Genomic DNA, 19,466 nt, shown 5'->3' on the forward strand with positions numbered 1-19,466 from the left:
TTCTGTTGAATACCCAGTGGGTATATTAAGTACAGGCTTAGGGGACCAGCGAGGCTGGGCAGAAAAAAGAAAATGTAAACATCGCTTGATGTTTCATAAAGAGCACCAAGGAACCACATCAGGAAAGTTTAACTCCTGCACCCCTAACATGCACTATGCTGTTCGGTATTGTCCTCCCTTTGAAGGAAGGCGAAAGGCAAGGAGCCGGGGAGGCACAGTTGTTCCGGGTTTGGGGCTTCCGAGAGCCGAGTTGGGCCGCTGGGACCCGGGTGGAGAAGTCGGGCCGACCAGGCACACGCAGCCCCGCCAGTGGGCAAGTGGTCGGCTCGATTCCTTCCTGCCGACTGGGAGGGTCGCAGCTCAGCAGGCGGCTGCGGGCGCCCGGTGAAGCCCAGAGGCGACCGCCCGACGGGTGGAGGCGCGGCTTCCGGCGGCAAGGCACCTCCTGCGGGCGACTCCACTCTTGGAGTGCGGGAGGGGAAAGCCCGGCGCTCCGGCCCAAAGCCGGGCTTCAGGGACGGCCACCCCTCCGCGAGGCCGCGAGTGGGCGGGTCCAGCCCAGCCCAGCAACCGCCGAGACTTCCGGTTCCGATGACAGAGGCGCCGGAAGCCAGGGCTCCGGCTGTGGGAAGAGGTGAGAACCGGCTGGTTTCCGGGCGGTGAGGTGCGGGCCCAGGACAAGGGGCGCCGGGCCGGCCAACGGGGGCGCGGGGGACGGGAGCTCCGCCGCGCTCCCAGGCTCTGGGCCTTCTCCGCAGCCCCTCAGGCGCCCGCCCCAGCCTGCCTGTGGGCTTGTTTTCTCCCCAGTCGTCGGCCCGGAGCAGCTGGAGTCCCACGGACTCACAGGACCCTGGAGGAGCCGCCTCTGCCAGGGAAGTCCCTCGAACTGAGAGGACCCGTTCTAGTGCGACCCGGCCGGGTCTGAGGTAACCCGAGGGGGCCAGACGGGGCTTTCAATCAGGGTCTTCTGAAGGATGAGTAGGAGTGTGCCAGTCATTTGCACGTTAATGCAGGCGAAATTCCTAGTAGGAGTTACAGCTTAGGAGTTGCAAATGGTGGGCTTTGTCCTCCAGTTTTGGCTGATGACGAAAGATTTGAATCTTCAACTAGGGATGTATAATGAAGAGAAGGAACGGGGTGATAAGATAGGGTGTCTGGAGTGGGGGTGGAGCAGAATGGTCAACATTAGATACTGTGATGTAGGAGAGCACCTCTGAAGAGATGATGTTGACATTGGACCCTGACAAGGAGCCAGTCATGGGAAGATTTGGGGGAAGAGTGTATCAGGCAGAGGGAACAGCCAGTCACAGGCCCTGAGACAGAAATAAACTCATTGTAGTCAAGGACAGAAAGGAGGCTGGTATGGTTGGAGTATGGGCAGTGAAGGGGAGAGTGGTAGCTGAGCAAGGAGGGGTGGTTGGAAGTCAGGTCACATAGAGCCTCGTAGGCCATAAAAAGGAGGTGGGAGGCACCTGGCTGGCTCAGAGGAGCATGTGACTCTTGATCTCAGGGTGGTGAATTCGAGCTCCGTGTTGGGTGTAGAGATTACTAAAAGAAATAAATAAACTAAAAAAAAAGGAGGGGATTTTATTCTGAGTACAGTAGGGATCTGTTGGGTTTTAAGCAGAGGACTGGTGGGCAGGGTGGAGACTGGATAGAAGTGAGGGGTGCAGAAGTGTAAGAGTTGGGTCAATGGAAGCTGTCCAGTCCTAGGCATTTTTTTTTTTAATGTTTATTTTTTTATTTTTGAGAGAGAGAGCGAGTGAGTGGGGGAGGTGCAGAAAGAGGGGGTACAGAGGATCTGAAGCAGGCTCTGCGATGTCAGCACAGAGCGAGATGCGGGGCTTGAACCCACAAACTGTGAGATCATGACCTGAACCAAAGTCAGACGCTCAACCCCGGTGCCCCAAGGCTGTCCAGTTCTGTGTCAAATGGCAAAGGGGACCTTTCTGTGTTTTGCATAAGCTTCCCTTCTTCCCTTTGGCCTCAGAAGGGGGCCCTTCTGTTTCAGGATGCTGAAGACTGACTGGGGACAAAACCCATGCATGCTTTAGTGGGGATTTTAATACTTTATTCATGTGTCTTCCTGTCCACCCCCCTGCAGGTTCAAGCTCAGGTCCCCTAGCCCAACGGTTAGGAGATGGATGCGCCATTTAATCAGCAAGAATTCACTGAACAGCCACTGTGGACCAGGCCCTGGGCTGGGTGCTGAGGGGAGAAAGAGGACAAGATTGGCCTCCAGCCCTGAGCAGCTCACAGTCTAGTAGGAGACCTGTAAAGAGGCAGTTACTGTGCCACAGTTCTGAGGACTCAGAGGAGTGTGGAATGGGTGTCTTCCACAGAGGTTTGCAAACCAGAAGGAGACACCGGGGGGATTTCGTCGAGGGCCTTGTGGGGAGCTGGTGATTAAACTGCTTCTTGCGGCCTCCATACAGAGGAGTGCACAGGGCACTCTGTGGACACAGGAGTAGCTTGTGCAAAGGAAGCGAATGTGTAACTACACACGGCTTGTGCGTCAAGCCAGGCAGTGTTGAGTCAAGGGGTGACAGGGTCTGATGTGTTGTTTGAAGGGATCGTCCTAGTGGATCGTTTCTGTACATGTGAGACCTTGGGGAGGAGGGCTGGAAATGGACATGAAATTCCACTGGATTCATCATGAAGCTTGTCAAAGACAGACTCACACTCATCCATCCTAGTGCCTGGTGAACATGACTGACTGTGGTTGAGGCAGAGTGGCTCACCGTGGATACACTGAATTAGCCTCCTGGGCTTTTGGGTAGAATACTTGCATGCAGTTCTGTTTTCCTGGCTTATTTATTTTTTTTTAGATTTTATTGAGTTCATCAGACTTCTCAGTTCGTTATACATTTAACTGCTTCAGGCAGGGTCTCTATCTCTTTTGTATTTATATATGTATTCCCTTTTATCCCCTTTCCTTCCTTCTCCCCCCACCCTCCGCCCACAGGAAACCACCCTGCTATGTTTAGTGTAAATCCTTTTATTTGCCTGTGTCCTTGGTTGTACGCATAGATTTAAAAAAAATTTTTTTTTAATGTTTATTTGTTTTTGAGAGAGACAGAGACAGAATGCGAGTGGGTTGGGGCAGAGAGAGAGGGAGACACAATCTGAAGCAGGCTCCAGGCTCTGAGCTGTCAGCACAGAGCCCGACGTGGGGCTCGAACTCACAAGCTGTGAGATCATGACCTGAGCCGAAGTCAGACGCTCAACGCTCAACCGACTCCGCCACCCAGGCGTCCCCATAGATTTTTAATTTACATAAATGGTATTCTGCCTAGAGTTCCTTGTTTCTTTTTTCCCCTTCAGGGCTGTGTCTTTGGGATTTTATTGATGATCCTGTGAGTATCTCTGAGGTGGCTTCTAAATGCTAACCAGGTTTCCATAGATGCATCTCCCATATTTTACTTCCTTGACTTATCAGCGCCTCCCCCCTCCAGTGCCTCTCCCCGTGGCTCCTAGATTGTCTTCCACTTCCTGCCACAACACACAGTGCTGGGGTGAAAATCCTTGTACCCAACTCCTCCCTCAGCTTTTTGATACAATTTCGAGATGTTGACTTGGGCTTCCCTTAGATAATCCTGGCCTCTGTTGGTGTCCCACAGGGTTAGACTTGTTTGACCTCGGTGAGGTCCTGACCTTTCTTGAGCTATATTTGTTTTTGGTAGATTGTGATCCTAGTTGGTTCCCCAACTCTTGGCAAACATTCTTTTGTGGTGCCATCTTTCCTAGTTGATCATCTCACAGGCTGTGTGGTTGGTTTTCTGTTGCTTGGTGTCATTAATCATTGCTGTGCACTCATTCCAGCCACAGATACTGGCTGCTTTCCTCTCCTGGTGAGATGGCGGCTTGTTTAAGCTGGTTTAAGTGTGATGCGAAGTGCTTCAGAGAAGGGCTCTGGAGCCAGACTGCCTGGCTTCACTTACCAGGTCCTCCCCTTTCTTAGCTTCATGACCTTGGGCAAGTTATTTAATCTTCTGTCATCTGTAAAATGGATCTAATAACTAGACCTACTTCATGGTGTTTTGATAAGAATTAAATCAGGGGCGCCTGGGTGGCTCAATCGCTTAAGTGTCTGACCCTTGATTTTGGCTCAGGTTATGATCTCATGGTTGGTTGTGAGATTGAGCACTGTGTCAGGTTCTGGCTAACAGTGCAGAGGCTGCTTAGGATTCTCTCTCTGCCCCTGCCCCCCCTCAAAATAAATAAATAAACATAAAAAAAAAAAACTAAATTAGTTAATGCACGCAAAGTCGTTAGAACAGTGCCTGGCACATGTTAAGCCCCTATGAAACATTATTAGTAGGAGTAATAATAATTATTACTATTTCAGACAGGAGTCCCTGGTATATTTTGCCCATATGGGTCATATTCAGTTGTAGGGTATTTGCCCAGGGGGCATGAGGAGGGAGGCATGACCTCTGTACATCACAATTATGATTACAAATTCTAGTGTGATGACATCAGCCATAAGGATAGAGGGCAAAACCACATCTCTAGGCCCTGGTTGCCATTTCCCCATCACTCATCCCTTGTCTGCAAAGGAGGGGGCTACAAGCTGGGCCAAGATGAGGCCAGGGCTGGCACTGCCGGTATGAATAGGGAGTCTCGTGAAACTGGGAGCATCCCGACGGTCCCCTCAGCCATGGGATTCTTGTGTGTTACTCTGGACCCTTCTTTGAGAGAATGGACAGGTGGCTAGATTTGAACGTTCAAGAGAGCCCTTTCCTTTCAAATCCATTGGATGGAACGATAGGGAGGGAACTCTGTCACTGACATTTTGAGGACTATCCATGTGGTCAGCATCAAAAGCTGCTCTGGAATAAAGGGGAGTCGTGGGCCCAGGGTGGAAGGGACTGGGGAAGGCACCTTGGTGGTGGTATAAGAAAAGTCAGCTTTCTTTTAATGGTATAATGAGAAGGGAGGGAAGAAGATGAGAGATGTTCTAGTCCAATGGGGGAGGCAGGCCCTCAAATACCTAGTTTACTCAAATATCTCACATTATCTGGTGATCTAAACTGAAATTGAAGGGGGTCATGTGGGAGTTGAGGGAGCCGAGCAGCAGTAAGCTAGGGATGGCTGCTGGAGGAGGTGATCTCTGAGCTGCCTCAGAAAGGATGAGCCAGCTTCTCAAGCAGTGACGACTGAGGGCTTATAGCATACCCGGGAGCAGAAGCAGCACGGAGCCTGGAGGGAGCAAGGGTTCAGGCTGGCTGGACACAGGCTGCCTGTCTGTGGGTGAGCAGCAAGGGCTGCTGAATATGCTTTGCTGAGGCAAAGCCCATCAGGCCCACGTGGTGGACAGTTGTTCCTTAGGCTGCATTTTCAGTTATCAGCCATTCGAGGACTGCCTTTGTGGCTTCTATCACTGTGGTATGTGGAAAACCAAGTCCACTTGCCAAAGAGAAGGCACTTATGATGAATATATAAAAATACATGAAATATGAAAATAGGCAGCATCTGTATGTATTTCTACTAGATAGTATTGTCTGCTGAAGGCTGTGGGAGTCCTGCTCTTTCTTCTGATTAAAAAGAGATGAACAAAGGGGCACCTGGGTGGCTCAGTCAGTTGAGTGGCTGACTTTGGCTTCAGGCCATGATCTTGCAGTCCGTGGGTTTGAGCCCCACGTCGGGGTCTATGCTGACAGCTCAGAGCCTGGAGCCTGTTGTGGATTCTGTGTGTGTGTGTGTGTGTGTGTGTGTGTGTGTCTCTCTCAAAAGTAAATAAACATTAAAAAAATTTTTTTAAGAAAAAAGAGATGAACAAGGATTATAGAATGAAAAGAGTTGAAAACAGTAATTTTGTCACCGTGATTCAGAAAACCTGTCCTTATGCTTGCCTGGACCCCCCCACAGGGCCCCCTGGCTGGAGTGGTGGGCGCTGTGGACTCGTATTTGAAGCTGGGAATTTCTGAGCATTGATAAATGACATGGGTGTGGCGAGGGGGATCTGGGAGCCCTCCCTACCACGCCCCCCCCCCCCCCAGCCCAGGTAGGGCCTGATGCAGCGGACCCCTTCCGCCCACAGGCAGAGGCCACCATGGAGCAGTGTGCGAGTGTGGAGAGAGAGGTGGACAAGGTCCTGCAGAAGTTTCTGACCTACGGGCAGCACTGTGAGCAGAGCCTGGAGGAGCTGCTACACTACGTGGGCCAGCTGCGGGCTGAGCTGGCCAATGCAGGTGGGTGTCCCTCCTGAGAGCCCCATGTCTGCCTCCGGGGGGGCCTAGGAGACCCCAGGGTTGCTTGGTGACAGGCTTCTAGAAGGATGATGGTTTGTGGACGTCAGTACATGGATCCCTAGGCCTTCCTGAAGGATAATGGAAGTCATTCTGAGCTATTTCAAAAGTCCCAACAGAAGCTACTAATTTAGGGGTGCCTGGGTGGCTCAGTCAGTTAAGTGTCCAAATCTTGATTTCGGCTCAGGTCATGATCTCAGGGTCATGTGATCAGGCTGTGTGTGGGGCTCCGTGCTGGGCGCAGAGCCTGCTTGATCCTCTCTCTCACTCTCTACCTCCCCCACTTGCTTTCTTCTTTCAAAAAAAAAAAAAAAAAAAAAAAAGACATTTTGGGGTAGTTTCAAATTTACAGAAAAGTTCCAGGAATAGTATAAAGAACTCATATATACTCTTCATCCAAATTCACAAACTGTGGATACGATTGCCAGATTTGCTTTATCACTTCTCTTGCATACTCTTACTTTTTCACCATTTGAAAGTAAGTTGCAGATCTCAAACCACTTGGCCCCTAAACTTTCGGTGTGTATTTCCTAAGGTCAAGGGTATTCTTTTACATAAGTACAGTGTAATTATTAAAATCAATAAGTTAAATATTAATACAATATGATGGCCTAATGAATTCAGCTCATACTTTGATTTTATCATTGTCCGATGGTTTTCATAAAACCTTTTAATTTTATTCCCCATTCCAGGATCATCCACTACATTGTTTCCCATGTCCAATCTTTGTTTTTTCTTTTTTAATTTTATGTTTTAATTTTATTAAATTTATTTATAAATTTATTTATAAATTTATTAAATTTTAATTTAATGTTATTTATTTTTGAGAGAGAGAGAGAGAGGGAGACAAAGCACAAGTGGGGGAGGGGCAGAGAGAGAGGGAGATACAGAATCCGAAGCAGGCTCCAGGCCCTGAGCTGTCAGCACAGAGCCCGACAGGGGGCTTGAACCCACAAACCATGCAATCCATGACCTGAGCCGAAGTTGGACACTTATCCGACTGAGCCACCCAGGCACCCCATAATCTTTGGTTTTTTAAACCTTGGACATTTCTTTTACTTGGTCTTTGTCTTTCAGGACATTTGACATTTTTGAAGAATTAAGGCTAGGGGCACCTTGGTGGCTCAGTCGGTTAAGTTGTCTGTCCGACTTCGGCTCAGGTCATGATCTCGTGGTTCATGGGTTCAAGCCCCCCAATGGGCTCTGTACTGATAGCTCAGAGACTGGTGCCTGCTTCAGATTCTGTGTCTCCCTCTCTCTCTGCCCCTGCCTTGCTCTTGCTCTGTTTCTCTCTGTCTCTCAAAAATAATAAATGTTATAAAAATTTTTTTGAAACACTAAGGCTAATGGTCTTGCAGAATATCTCTTGGTTTGGACTTGTCTGCTGTTTCCTCCTCAATCAGATTTTACATCTTGGGTAGCAGTACTTTAGAAGCAGTATGGTTCTCAGTGCATCATATCAGGAGGTACAAGGTGTCAGCTTGTTCCATGATTGGTGATGTGAACTTTGATTACTTGGTTAAGAAGGGTCCACCAGGTTCCCTCCCTCCCCTTACCCCCCTCTGCCTGTAAGGGTAATATTTCTTACCAGTTAATTAGTAAGAAATTTGAGGAGAGATACTTTGAGACTGTGTAAATGTCCTGAGCGTTATCAAATGTCAGCCCACTAACTTTAGTGTCCATTGAGGTTTCTTGCCTTTAATTAGTTATTACAAAACTGGTTGCAACATGGGTGACTTTTTCTGCTCTGTCGTTCTTTACATACATTTGAGTCTTGAACAACACAGATTTGAACTGTGAGGGCCCACTTACATGCAGATTTGTTTTTCCATAAATACAGTACAGTACTATAAATATATTTCTTATTCTGTATGATTTTCTCAATGACATTTTCTTTTTCCTAGCTTTATTGTAAAAATACAGTACATAATACCTGACATACAAAATATGTGTCAATTGACCGTTTATGTTATTGGTAAGGCTTCCAGTTAACAGTAAGCTATTTGTAGTTAAGTTTTTGGGGAATCAAAAGTTAGGGCTGCCTGGCTGGTTCAGGGGATAGAGCATGCGACTGTTGATCTTGGAGTCATGACTTTGAGCCCCACATTGGGCACAGAGATTAATTAAAAATTTTTTTAAAAAATGGGCTAAATGGGCAAGGGGCATTAAGGAGGACACTTGTTGGAATGAGCACTGGGTGTTATATGTAAGCGGTGAATCACTAAATTCTATTCCTGGGGGGAAAAAAAGAGATGGGGCACCTGGGTGGCTCAGTTGGTTGAGTATCCGACTTCTGCTTGGGTCATGCTCTTGTGATTTGTAAGTTTGAGCCCCACATTGGGCTTGCTGCTGTCAGTCCAGAGCCCACTTCAGATCCTCTGTCCCCCTCTGTCTGCCCACCCCCCACCTCAAAAATAAACATTAAGAAAAAGAAAAACTAAAAAAAAAAAAAAAAGCTAAAACTATAAACCTTCAAATAAACTTTTTTTTTTTTTTTAATTTTTTTTTTTTTTTTCAACCTTTATTTACTTTTTTGGCACAGACAACGGACGGGAGAGAGTCAGACAGAGCGGCAGGCATGGAATCCGAAACAGGCTCCGAGCAATGGGCACAGAGCCTGACGTGGGGCTCGAACTCGCAGACCGCAAGACTTGGACCTGAGATGCAGTCAGACGCTTAACCAACTGAGCCACCCAGGCGCCCCTCAAAATAAACTTTTTAAAACGGGGGGTGGGTGCCTGGGTGGCTCAGTCAGGTAAGCATCTGATTCTTGATCTTGGTTCAGGTCATGATCTCACAGTTTGTGAGTTTGAGCCCCACATTTGGCTCTGTGCTTATGGTGAGGAGCCTGCTTGGGATTCTCTCTCTCTCTCTCTCTCTCTCTCTCTCTCTCTCTCTCTCTCTCCCCCCCCCCCCCATCTCCTCCTCCTCCTCCTCCCCTGTCTCCCACTTGTGCACTCTGTCTCTCTAAAATACAAAATTAAATGGGGCTCCTGGGTGGCTCAGTCAGTTGAGCGTCCAACTTCGGCTCAGGTCATGATCTTGCGGTCCATGAGTTCAAGCCCTTCATCAGGCTCTGTGCTGACAGCTTGGAGCCTGGGGCCTGATTCAGATTCTGTGTCTCCCTCTCTCTCTGCCCCTCCCCTGCTTGTGCTCTTTCTCTGTCTCAAAAATAAACATTAAAAAAAATTTTTTTAATAAAAAATTAAAAACAAAAATTATACACAGATTTTTGACTGCATGGGGTCAGCGCCTTTAAGTCCTGTGTTGCTCAAGGGTCCACTGTATTCATTGGCATTCAGCTTTCCTTTTTCCCTTATTTATTTATTTATTTATTTGTTTGTTTGTTTGTTTATTTATTATTAGCTCACACCTCATAGATTCTTATTTTATTCGATGGGCTATAATCCATTACTGTTACTATTTATTTTGATGCTTAAATTGTCTTAGATTTGACCAGAGGTCACCCAATTCCTATGTCCTTTTTTTTTAATTGAGCTGTAATTTACTTTAAGTTTCATTCTTTTTTTTTTTTTTTAAACATTTTTTGTTTATTTTTTGAGAGAGAGACAGAGTGTGAACAGGGAGGAGCAGAGAGAGAAGGAGACACAGAATTCAAAGCGGGCTCCAGGCTCTGAGGTGTCAGCACAGAGCCTGACATGGGGCTCGAACTCACAAAACATGACATCATGACCTGAGCCAAAGTCAGACGCTTAACTGAGCCACTCAGGTGCCCCTTAAGTTTCATTCTTTGAAAGTGTGCAATTCAGTGGTTGTTAGTGTATTTACACAGCTGTACCATCACTACCACTATCTAATTTCAGAATTTTCATCACCCCAAAAACGAATCCTACCCACCAACAATCACTCCATTTCTCCCCTTCTTTCACATCCTGCAGCCACTTACCTACTTTGTCTCCATGGATTACCTATCCAAGATACTTCGTACAAATGCATTCCTACAGTATGTGGCCTTAATGTCTGGCTTCTTTCACTTAGCATAATGTTCTCAAGGCTCAGACATGTTACAGTATTAATCAGTACTTGCATCTTTTTTTCTATGCTGGGTCATGTGGTAACTCTCTGTTAACTTTTTGAGGAACTGGCAGACTGTTTTCCAAAGGTAGCTGCAACATTTTGCCTTCCCACCAGCAATGTATGTGGGTTCCAATTTCCTCCTATCTTCATCAATACTTGTTTTTACCTGTTTTTTTGATTATGGCCATCCTAGTGAGTATGAAGTGATATCTTACTGTGGTTTTGCTTTGTACTTCCCTACTAACTCATGATGCTGAGCATCTTTTCATGTGCTTCTTGAACATTTATCTTCATTAGAGAAATGTCTAATTGTTTCCCATTTTTAAATTGGCTCTCTTTATTGTTGAGTTGTACAAGTTCTTTATATATTCTTAAAAAAAATTTTTTTATGTTTTTATTTTATTTTTGAGAGAGACAGAGTATGAGTGGGGGGAGGGGCAGAGAGAGAAGCAGACACAGAATCCGAAGCAGGCTCCAGGCTCTCAGCTGTCAGTAGAGAGCCTGATGTGGGGCTCGAACTCACAAATGGTGAGCCGAAGTCGGACGCCCAACTGACTGAGCCATCCAGGTGCCCCTATATGTTGATAGTAGACTCTTAGTGGATATATATGTGTGTGTGTATACACACACACACACACACACACACACACACATATATATATATATATATATTTAAGTTTATTCATTTATTTTGAGAGAGAGAGAGTGGGGGAGAGGGGCAGAGAGAAAGGGGGAGAGAGAATCCCAAGCAGGCCCCACACACTGTCATTGCAGAGCCCAACGCAGGGCTCAGTCTCATGAACCATGAAATCATGACCTGAGCCTAAATCGAGAGTCTAAAGCTTAACTGACTGAGGGGCGCTTGGGTGGCTCAGTTGGTTGAGCGCCCAGCTTCGGCTCAGGTCATGATCTTGTGGTTAACGAGTTTGAGCCCCACGTTGGGCTCTGTACTCAGAGCCTGGAGCCTGCTTTGGATTCTGTGTCTCCCTCTCTCTCTGCACACCGCCCTCCCCCCCCCAATTGCACTCTGTCTCTGTCTCTCTCAAAAATAAACAAACATAAAAAAAATTTAAAGCTTAACTGACTGAGCCACCCAGGCAATTGTCATGTCTTTTCACTTTTTTGATAGTATCCTTTGAAGCATAAATTTTTTTTTATGTTTATTTACTTTTGAGAGAGACAGAGACAGAGGGGGAGGGGCAGAGAGAGAGGGAGGCAAAATACAAGGCAGGCTCCAGGCTCTGAGCTGTCAGCACAGAGCCCAATGCAGGGCTCGAACCCATGAACTGTGAGGTCATGACCTGAGAGCCAAAGTCAGACACTTAACCGACTGAGCCACCCAGGTGCCTTGAAGCATAAAATTAAAAAAAAATTTTTTTTAATGTTTTTATTTATTTTTGACAGAGAGAGAGAGAGAGAGACAGAGCATGAGTAGGGGAGGGGCAGAGAGAGAGGGAGACAGAATCTGAAGCAGGCTCCAGGCTCTGAGCTGTCAGCACAGAGCCTGACACGGGGCTAGAACTCCTGAACCATGAGATCATGACCTGAGCTGAAGTCTGATGCTTTACCGACTAAGCCACCCAGGCACCCCGAAACATAAAATTTTTAATATTGACAAAGTCCAGTTTATTTTTTCGTGGGCTACACAATAAGATAGTTCCTGGAATCAGTAATTTCTTTCTACAAGGAGACTGGTTCTTTTGGTGGAAAATGGTAGTTGGAAAGCAAGATCTGGGTTGTTACTGAGGGGTTGTATCTGTTTTTTTTAGCAGACAGATCTTTGTATGTTGCAGGCCATGGGTTTGTGCGGATACCTCTGATTTCAATCCAATATCCAGGGTTCTTCCTAGGCTTCCCCCATCCATAGCCAGATCTCTTTTCTGCATCCGTGAGAAGCCTGACTCCGAACAACATCAATAAATTTCTCATCTGCTTGATTTCTGTGGTACATAGAAAGTATTTTCAGAATTTCTACACTAGTAGCACTGAGAAAAACAAATGTATAGAGTTTGTTTCCTTTTTATCTTTTTTTTTTTTTTTTTTTTTTTTTTTTTTTTTTTTTTTAAAGAAAGCATGCACATGGAAAAAGACTAAGGTCAGAAAAGCTTACAGCGAAAAGTGAGTCTCCCTTTCACCCTTGATTCCCAGTGTCTGTGTGCTTCTCTCCCAAGTCAAGCCCTGTCCCTGGTTTCTCAGGTGCCCTTCTAGACAGCATCTAGGTGCACATATAGGTGGCATGTGTGTCTATTCCCCCTCTTTTTTTTTTTTCCCAAACAAAAAGGGTAGAATAAAGTACATGCTTTCCTGTACCTTGCTTTCCTAGTTTGTCTTGGGGAATGTTCTGTATTAGTACATAGAATTCGGCCTCATCCTTGTACCTTTTGGCTTCCCATTCCATCATATGGTTGTGCCATGCTATAACAAACGCCCTTGACTTTGATGGCATGTTAACTGTGTGCAGTAGAATGGTTTCCTTCTGTGGGTCTGAAACTCTTGTACACTGTGCTGTTGGTTAAAGATGGTGATGGCTGCCGTAGCATCTTTACACGGAGACTGTGTTTTCTCAGATGGGGATTTGTCAGGGCTCGTAGTTGTCCATGGGTCCTTGGGCAGCGAAGATTTGGGGATTGCAGGTTAAAAGGCTTTGGTTTGGGGGCACCTTGTTGGCTCAGTTGGTAGAGCATGTGACTCTCGATCTTGGGATCGTGAGTTCAAGCCCCATGTTGGGCCTAGAGCTTACTTTAAAAAAACACAAAAAGGGTTTGGTTTCCTGAAAGCTGTTGCTTTGTCCTAACAGGAATGTGGCCAGGGAATGTGCAGAGTGTGGCCCTCTGTGACCTGAATGGAGCAGAATATGAGAGATGAGTGGCAAGCTGGGGTTGGGGCAGGTGGCACTGATGTCAGAGTGGGATGCAGTCCTGCCCCATCTCCCCAGCATAGGAGGGTGGCCAATCCACTGCCTCCTGTCTGTATTTGTCAGGATACATTCAGTTACAGGTGACAACCCTGGGGGGGTGCTGGGGTGGCTCAGTGGGTTGAGGGTCCGACTCTTGACTTTGGCTCAGGTCATGATCTCACGGTTTGTGAGTTTGAGCTACTCATCGGGCAGTGTGGAGCTTGCTTGGGATTTTATCCCCTCTCTCTCTGTCCCTCCCCTGCTCACACACACACTGTCTCTCTCAAAAACAAACAGAAACCAAAAACAAGTGACAGAAACTCAGCTCAGACCAGCTTAAACCAACAGGCGGGGGTCGGGAAGACTGGATTTATGGACTCAGGTCACTGAAATGTCCAGGCTCAGCTGCGTCCAGGTGCTCACGTGATCCCCTCAGTGTATGCTGGCTTCATACTCGGAGCACTGCTCCCCTGAGGTGGTCACAGTGCTCCAGAAACTCCGGTTCCCATCATGATTGTTCAGCATCTTAGCAGAATGCATCTCTCTTCCAGGGCGTCTGGTCTTGGAGTTGAGACACTCCCCGACCTTCTTGGGTCATGTTTCTTTCCCTGACCCAAAGTGCTGCTGCCTAAAGAAGGCGCATCGATGCTGGGCTGGAGGAGGGGCCTGAAAACCATTGCAGGCCTGGGGGCGTGAGCCATAAATATCCTTGAGCTTCCCTGGCAGTATCCTCTGGGTTGATAAAAGGCACGAACACAGGGATAGTGCCTTGTTGTTCAAAGCCTTCTTATATGTGGTATCTTACACAAGACCATAAAGAGCACTCAGGTGTGGTGGTGGTTTTACATCTGTCATTGCTGTCGCCTGGCAAGCTCCTGCCTCAGCTTCCTCAGCTATAGGACGGGATATTCATAGTGCCCACTGCAGAGCACCGTGGTGAGGATTAAATGAGCTAAAATTAAGGGCTTACCCACAGGAAGTCCCAAATCATCTACATTTCACAGCAGCGTACAGGGCCGGCATTGTCACACCATTTTACAGGTGAGGAAATGAACCGAGAGATGAACCCACTTGGCCCACTTGACCAGCTCCAAGACATGCAGTTACAAAGTGGCAGGACGTGGGACAGAAGCTGAGATCTTTACTCGGGAGTTCAGGGCTTCCTCCCGGGCCTCCAGGCTGGTGTTTAGAGGAAGCAGGGACAAGGTGTGCTCCTCTGTGTCCTGCCTCACTACCGGTGTTTCCCTGCAGCCCTCCAGGGGACCCCTCTCTCTGCCACCCTCTCCCTGGTGATGTCCCAGTGCTGCCGGAAGATCAAAGACACCGTGCAGAAACTGGCTTCGGACCACAAGGACATTCACAGCAGTGTCTCTCGAGTGGGCAAAGCCATCGACAGGGTGAGCCTGCGGGCATCCCTGGGCTGGGGGTGGGGATGCCCTGGAGCTAGTGTGTCGGGCTCGGTGGGAGGTGGGAAAGTGAGCGTGAGCAGCATGGATGCTGAGTCACGGAGCCCTGTCTCTTGTCCTCGTCAGAACTTTGACTCTGAGATCTGTGGTGTCGTCTCTGACGCAGTGTGGGACTCACGGGAGAAGCAGCAGCAGATCCTACAGATGGCCATCGTGGAGCACCTGTACCAGCAGGGCATGCTCAGTGTTGCCGAGGAGCTGTGCCAGGTAACGGCCTGGCCTGGAAGGTGTTGGCACCTGCCCGTTCTGCTCCCGCTTGATAGTTGTCTTTATGTCAGGTTCCTGTTATTCTTTACAGAAGTTGTTTTAGAAAGGAAATCATTTCCCCTGCCTAAATAGAAGGTAGCTCTAAACATATATATGATGGAAAGTGAAGTCATGAAGTCAGAACTTCTAGCTAGAGCTGGTTGCCTGCCAGGGTTCTGAGTTGAGGCCCAATAGCCCTTTCTTAAATAGACAGGTTAGTGAAACGACAAAGTAGCACTTGTTAGGTGTTAAAAACACACAAACAGTAAAAGTAAAGGATGCTTTCCCTAGTGTAATCAAGAGGACTGAAGAGGAACAATGCTCTCACTATGCTATTCCACACAGGTCTCAGACCCTGGGGCTGGGGCGGGTGTGTAGTCTGTGCCCTGGGAGGCCAGCATGTAACGCTCAGCCTTATAGAACTGAAATGTTCTGAACTGAATGTCCAGTGATGGGACTGCGCTCTCCCCCCACAGGAATCCACCCTGAATGTGGACTTGGACTTTAAGCAACCTTTCTTGGAGCTGAATCGAATCCTGGAAGCTCTGCACGAACAAGACCTAGGGCCGGCGTTGGAGTAAGTTAGTCCTCAGATGGGCCAGAGGGGCACAGGGCATGTCTGTGGTCTCCGTGTCACCCAGTGTACTTGACATGACTCCAGCCCTGTGTCATGGGCCTCACTTAGGCTTTTGAAGCCCACCTCAGTCCCAGCTCTCCCAGGACCCCTCTCGTACCCCACCGGCTCCCTTTTTTTCCCAGGTGGGCCATCTCCCACAGGCAGCGCCTGCTCGAGCTCAACAGTTCCCTGGAGTTCAAGCTGCACCGACTGCACTTCATCCGGCTCCTGGCGAGCGGCCCCGAGAAGCAGCTAGAGGCCCTCAGCTATGCCCGGCACTTTCAGCCATTTGCACGGCTGCACCAGCGAGGTACGCGCTCAGGGTGCCAGGGTGGGTGCTGCCGGACCCCGGCAGGTGTCAGCATGGGTCAGGCTGTTGGGCTGCTCGTCCCTGCCCCACCTGAGGGGCTGCATGTAACCAGGATGCCGTTCCCCAGCGTGAGAACTCTGACCGCTCACTGTCTCCGAGGTGAACTCCGAACTCAAGGCTCTTCCTCTGCATCTGCCTCTGCCATCATCTCAGACCACTCTGGTCCCTGACACCTGCTCTGTGCCACACCCACACTCAGCAGGGTGGGCCTGTGTGCCCGGGACACGCACGCCCTCATGCTGCCTGGCCTCAACACAGGCCTCCCACCTAGGAGAATCCCACTCCTTCCCGGCACGTCCTCCACAGCTTTCTTCATGAACCTTCTGTCACACCAGCATTTCCACGCCTTAGTCATTTGAGCCCCACCTTCCAGATGTTCCCTGCTAGTAACCACCCCTACCATTGGTCCCTTTTTTCTTTAGCTCTGTTTCTATCTACTTATCACCTCACATTTTATTTGTGAAATTATGAAAACCAGGCACTGTTAATAAATCTAGATACCACCTGGAAGTTTTTTAAAAAGGGAGAGTAGCTAGTGTTGGGGTAAGAGAAACGTGAGGGAGACTCCCTCTTCATCGTGCACTTGAAAGGATGGGCAGCGAAGTCACACTCTCCTGATTGCCTTGCGAGGATGCTTCTTTGCCCCACACATGAAGAGGCTCCGCCTCCACATGGGACTTTAGGGAAAACTAGTTTTGCCCGAGGGCATCTCATCGCCCCCTCAGCCTGTTCAGGGCCCTGGGCACTGTGGGGCTCAGTCTGCTCTCCAGCCTGTGCACCCAGATCTGTGCCCTGCTCCCCAGCCCGTGCACCAACCTGTGCCCTGCTCACCTTGTAGAAATCCAGGTGATGATGGGCAGTCTGGTGTACCTACGGCTGGGCTTGGAGAAGTCGCCCTACTGCCACCTTCTGGACAACAGCCACTGGGCAGAGATCTGCGAGACTTTTACCCGGGATGCCTGTTCCCTGCTGGGGCTCTCGGTGGAGTCGCCCCTCAGCGTCAGGTACAGGCAGCCCTGTGGGGGCAGCGCCAGCGGGAGGGTTTCCAGGGAAACAGTTTGCTGAGGCCAGTCATGTGCCAGGGATGGTGCTTGGTTCTCTCAAACCTAAACTGGCTCTTTCAGTCATTCCTCTAGGTAGGAGTTACCTGTTCTTACAGGTGGAGAAGCTGAGATCAGGAAGAGTTGTAGCCTGATGTCACTGCAAGGTCAGGGGCAGGGTCAACGTTCCCCTTCTGTAAGGTCTTTGGAATGAGGTCTCTGTCTTGCCTGCACCTCACCCCTGAATTATCACAAGACCCCCTGCAGCCTGTCCTCTCAACCTTGTATCTCAAACCACGTCCCTTCAGGGAGATTTGAAAGTGGCTGAGTAACATGTATTGAGACTTTTCCCTTGGAAGACTCCTTTACAGTAATGTTCTCATGACTCCCCAAGGTCGTGAGTTGCAGGTGGATATCCTCATTTTACAGATGAGAAAACACACAGGCTCGATGCACAAGTGAACTTGCCCAGGGCCTCACAGACCCCAGAACCCCAGACTGTACCACAATGGATAGCGTCACAGTGCCATTTTATTTAGACTGGTTGTGGAGTCTCCTCCCCCTCCCCTCCCCTCCCCAGGGTGAAGGATTCACGTTACAGAACAGTGTTTCCCAGCAGGGACACCAGTGACACTTCAGGATGGTTCTGTAGTGCACGATTTCCCTGAGCATCATACGTATTTAGCACCCGAGGCGCCAGCCAGTCGACTCCCCGCCCCTGCCTGAGTCACTGTGAGATCTGAGTCTTCCCCCATTTCCAAGTGATGACAACCATGTAGGCAACCAGTCAGAAGTGCATTATGACAACAGAGCAGGGGAGACAGGCAGGCTGGGGCCCCTGCAAACCGATCACTGTCCCTAACACAGCAATGACATTCCAGTAGTTGGACGAGCAGTGATCTGCCCCCTAGATCTTCCTTTTGTCTCTCCCATAGGTTCGCAAACTCAGGGGTGCGTTAGAATGATCCTAGAGTTGGACACACATTAACCACACGTGGCACTTTATGAGCGACCGGTGCGATTTTCAAGGACCAATCTGACCATGTGCCACTTTAGAACCCTGTCCCAGGACACAAGCCAACAACAGTGTGCTGGTGCCTTTGTCCGCTGGGTCCTTGGTCTGGGCCACTGCAGCCCCTGCTCTTTGTTCCGCAGCTTTGCCTCTGGCTGTGTGGCGCTGCCGGTGCTGATGAACATCAAGGCCGTGATTGAGCAGAGGCAGTGCACGGGGGTCTGGAGTCACAAGGATGAGTTACCGGTGAGGCCCGGCGAGGGGGAGGTGTGGGCTGGCGGCAGCACCAGGAAGGGCAGCCGTGGCCAGAAGTGGGGCTCACCCCTCCATGGTGCCCCCACCCCCAGATCGAGATCGAACTGGGCATGAAGTGCTGGTACCACTCAGTGTTTGCCTGCCCCATCCTACGGCAGCAGACGTCAGATTCCAACCCTCCCATCAAGCTCATCTGCGGCCACGTGATCTCTCGAGATGCGCTCAACAAGCTCATTAACGGAGGAAAGTAAGTTCCCCAGGTTCTACTCCACCTCCGTTTCACTCTCCTGCTGGCCAGCCCCCAAGACAGTCTTTGTTCTCCTTCCTTTGCAGGCTCAAGTGTCCCTACTGTCCCATGGAGCAGAACCCAGCTGACGGGAAACGCATCATATTCTGATACCCGCCTGGGAGAAACTTTGTCAAAAGGGGCTTTTCACCCTTGAGCCTTGGTCTTGTCTACGCGGGGGTAGCTGCTGTCTGTGGATTGTGGTTCACTTCAGCGCAAATGGCCGAGTGCCACTCCAGGCAGAGGCCAAGAAGGGAGATGAGCCAGTTTGTGCCAGGCAGCTGACTCCTTGGCCGTGAGGGTAGGCAGACACTGGCCTCTGCACTCCTGCCGTTTCCGTATCTGTATCTGCCACTGACTTAGTCACAACCAACAGAGAGGCAGAGGACTTGGCAGGCAACACGGACATCTTCCCAGTCCTGGCATGCTGCCCCCAGCCGGGTCGCTGATGGCTACACCCATGCTGTATCTGCTCCTCCAGTGGTACAGCCTCACAACTGTATGTATCCACTTCCCACTGTAAATAGTCCAGGTTTGAACTGAATGCCGTGGTTTTATAACTGAGCAAATATATTCACAGGCCTTCTCCTTACTTCACCGACAAGGAATCACTGCACGCCCACTGTACCCAGAGAGAACCCACTTTACATCCCTGACTGGGTGAAAGGGCCCAGTGATGTCAGACCCCAGGCAAGATGCTTTTACACAAACATGTATAAAGTCTTTTCCTCTCCTTACTAGGAAACAGTGCGAGGGGAGTTAGGAAGACAAACAGTTGACTTACGGGGCTCACAGCTTGTAAAGGAGAGAGCTCAGAATTTAAACCAGATCCAACCCTCAGTCTCAAGCTCTTTTCAGTTTACCCCAGGGCACATGGAGCTTGGTCACTGTGTGTACCCACAGAGCCCTATGCTGGGCCTTAGAGAGCAGGAAGGCACCCTAAGTCTGAAATGTCTGAAGGGACTAGGTTATCGGGGTCATTGTGCCAAG

The 19,466-nt window shown here is 49.1% G+C and overlaps 1 protein-coding gene across 6 annotated transcripts; it reads left to right on the plus strand.

The window, feature by feature from the left end:
- Positions 1-599: 599 nt before the first annotated feature.
- Positions 600-19,068, plus strand: RMND5B (required for meiotic nuclear division 5 homolog B). Of its 6 annotated transcripts, none has more exons than XM_060636360.3 (10): positions 600-926; positions 2,105-2,344; positions 6,044-6,194; positions 14,437-14,858; positions 15,374-15,474; positions 15,657-15,823; positions 16,722-16,887; positions 18,079-18,181; positions 18,283-18,437; positions 18,524-19,068. In XM_060636360.3, exons 3-10 carry the CDS (start codon positions 6,056-6,058, stop codon positions 18,585-18,587), a joined length of 1,317 nt encoding a protein of 438 aa, XP_060492343.1. In that variant the 5' UTR covers positions 600-926; positions 2,105-2,344; positions 6,044-6,055; the 3' UTR covers positions 18,588-19,068. The 6 variants fall into 6 exon arrangements, with proteins under 6 accessions (XP_060492343.1, XP_060492342.1, XP_060492346.1 ...); XM_060636363.3 differs by lacking the exon at positions 2,105-2,344 and having other exon boundaries at positions 604-926; positions 14,437-14,582; positions 14,718-14,858; XM_060636364.3 differs by lacking the exons at positions 600-926; positions 2,105-2,344 and adding an exon at positions 13,087-13,286 and having other exon boundaries at positions 6,083-6,194; positions 14,437-14,582; positions 14,718-14,858.
- The last annotated feature ends 398 nt before the right edge of the window (positions 19,069-19,466 follow it).

Source organism: Panthera onca, chromosome A1, assembly GCF_046562875.1.
Source record: "Panthera onca isolate mPanOnc1 chromosome A1, mPanOnc1 haplotype 2, whole genome shotgun sequence".
NCBI classification, from domain to species: Eukaryota; Metazoa; Chordata; class Mammalia; order Carnivora; family Felidae; genus Panthera; species Panthera onca.

What these genes read in the sequence shown, in the direction of transcription:
- RMND5B (XM_060636360.3), top strand. Translation starts at nt 6,056, where the DNA reads ATGGAGCAGTGTGCGAGTGTGGAGAGAGAGGTGGACAAGGTCCTGCAG. An exon ending in GAGTCGCCCCTCAGCGTCAG is followed by an intron (nt 16,888 to 18,078) that starts GTACAGGCAGCC and finishes TTTGTTCCGCAG; the next exon opens with CTTTGCCTCTGGCTGTGTGG. An exon ending in AAGCTCATTAACGGAGGAAA is followed by an intron (nt 18,438 to 18,523) that starts GTAAGTTCCCCA and finishes CTTCCTTTGCAG; the next exon opens with GCTCAAGTGTCCCTACTGTC.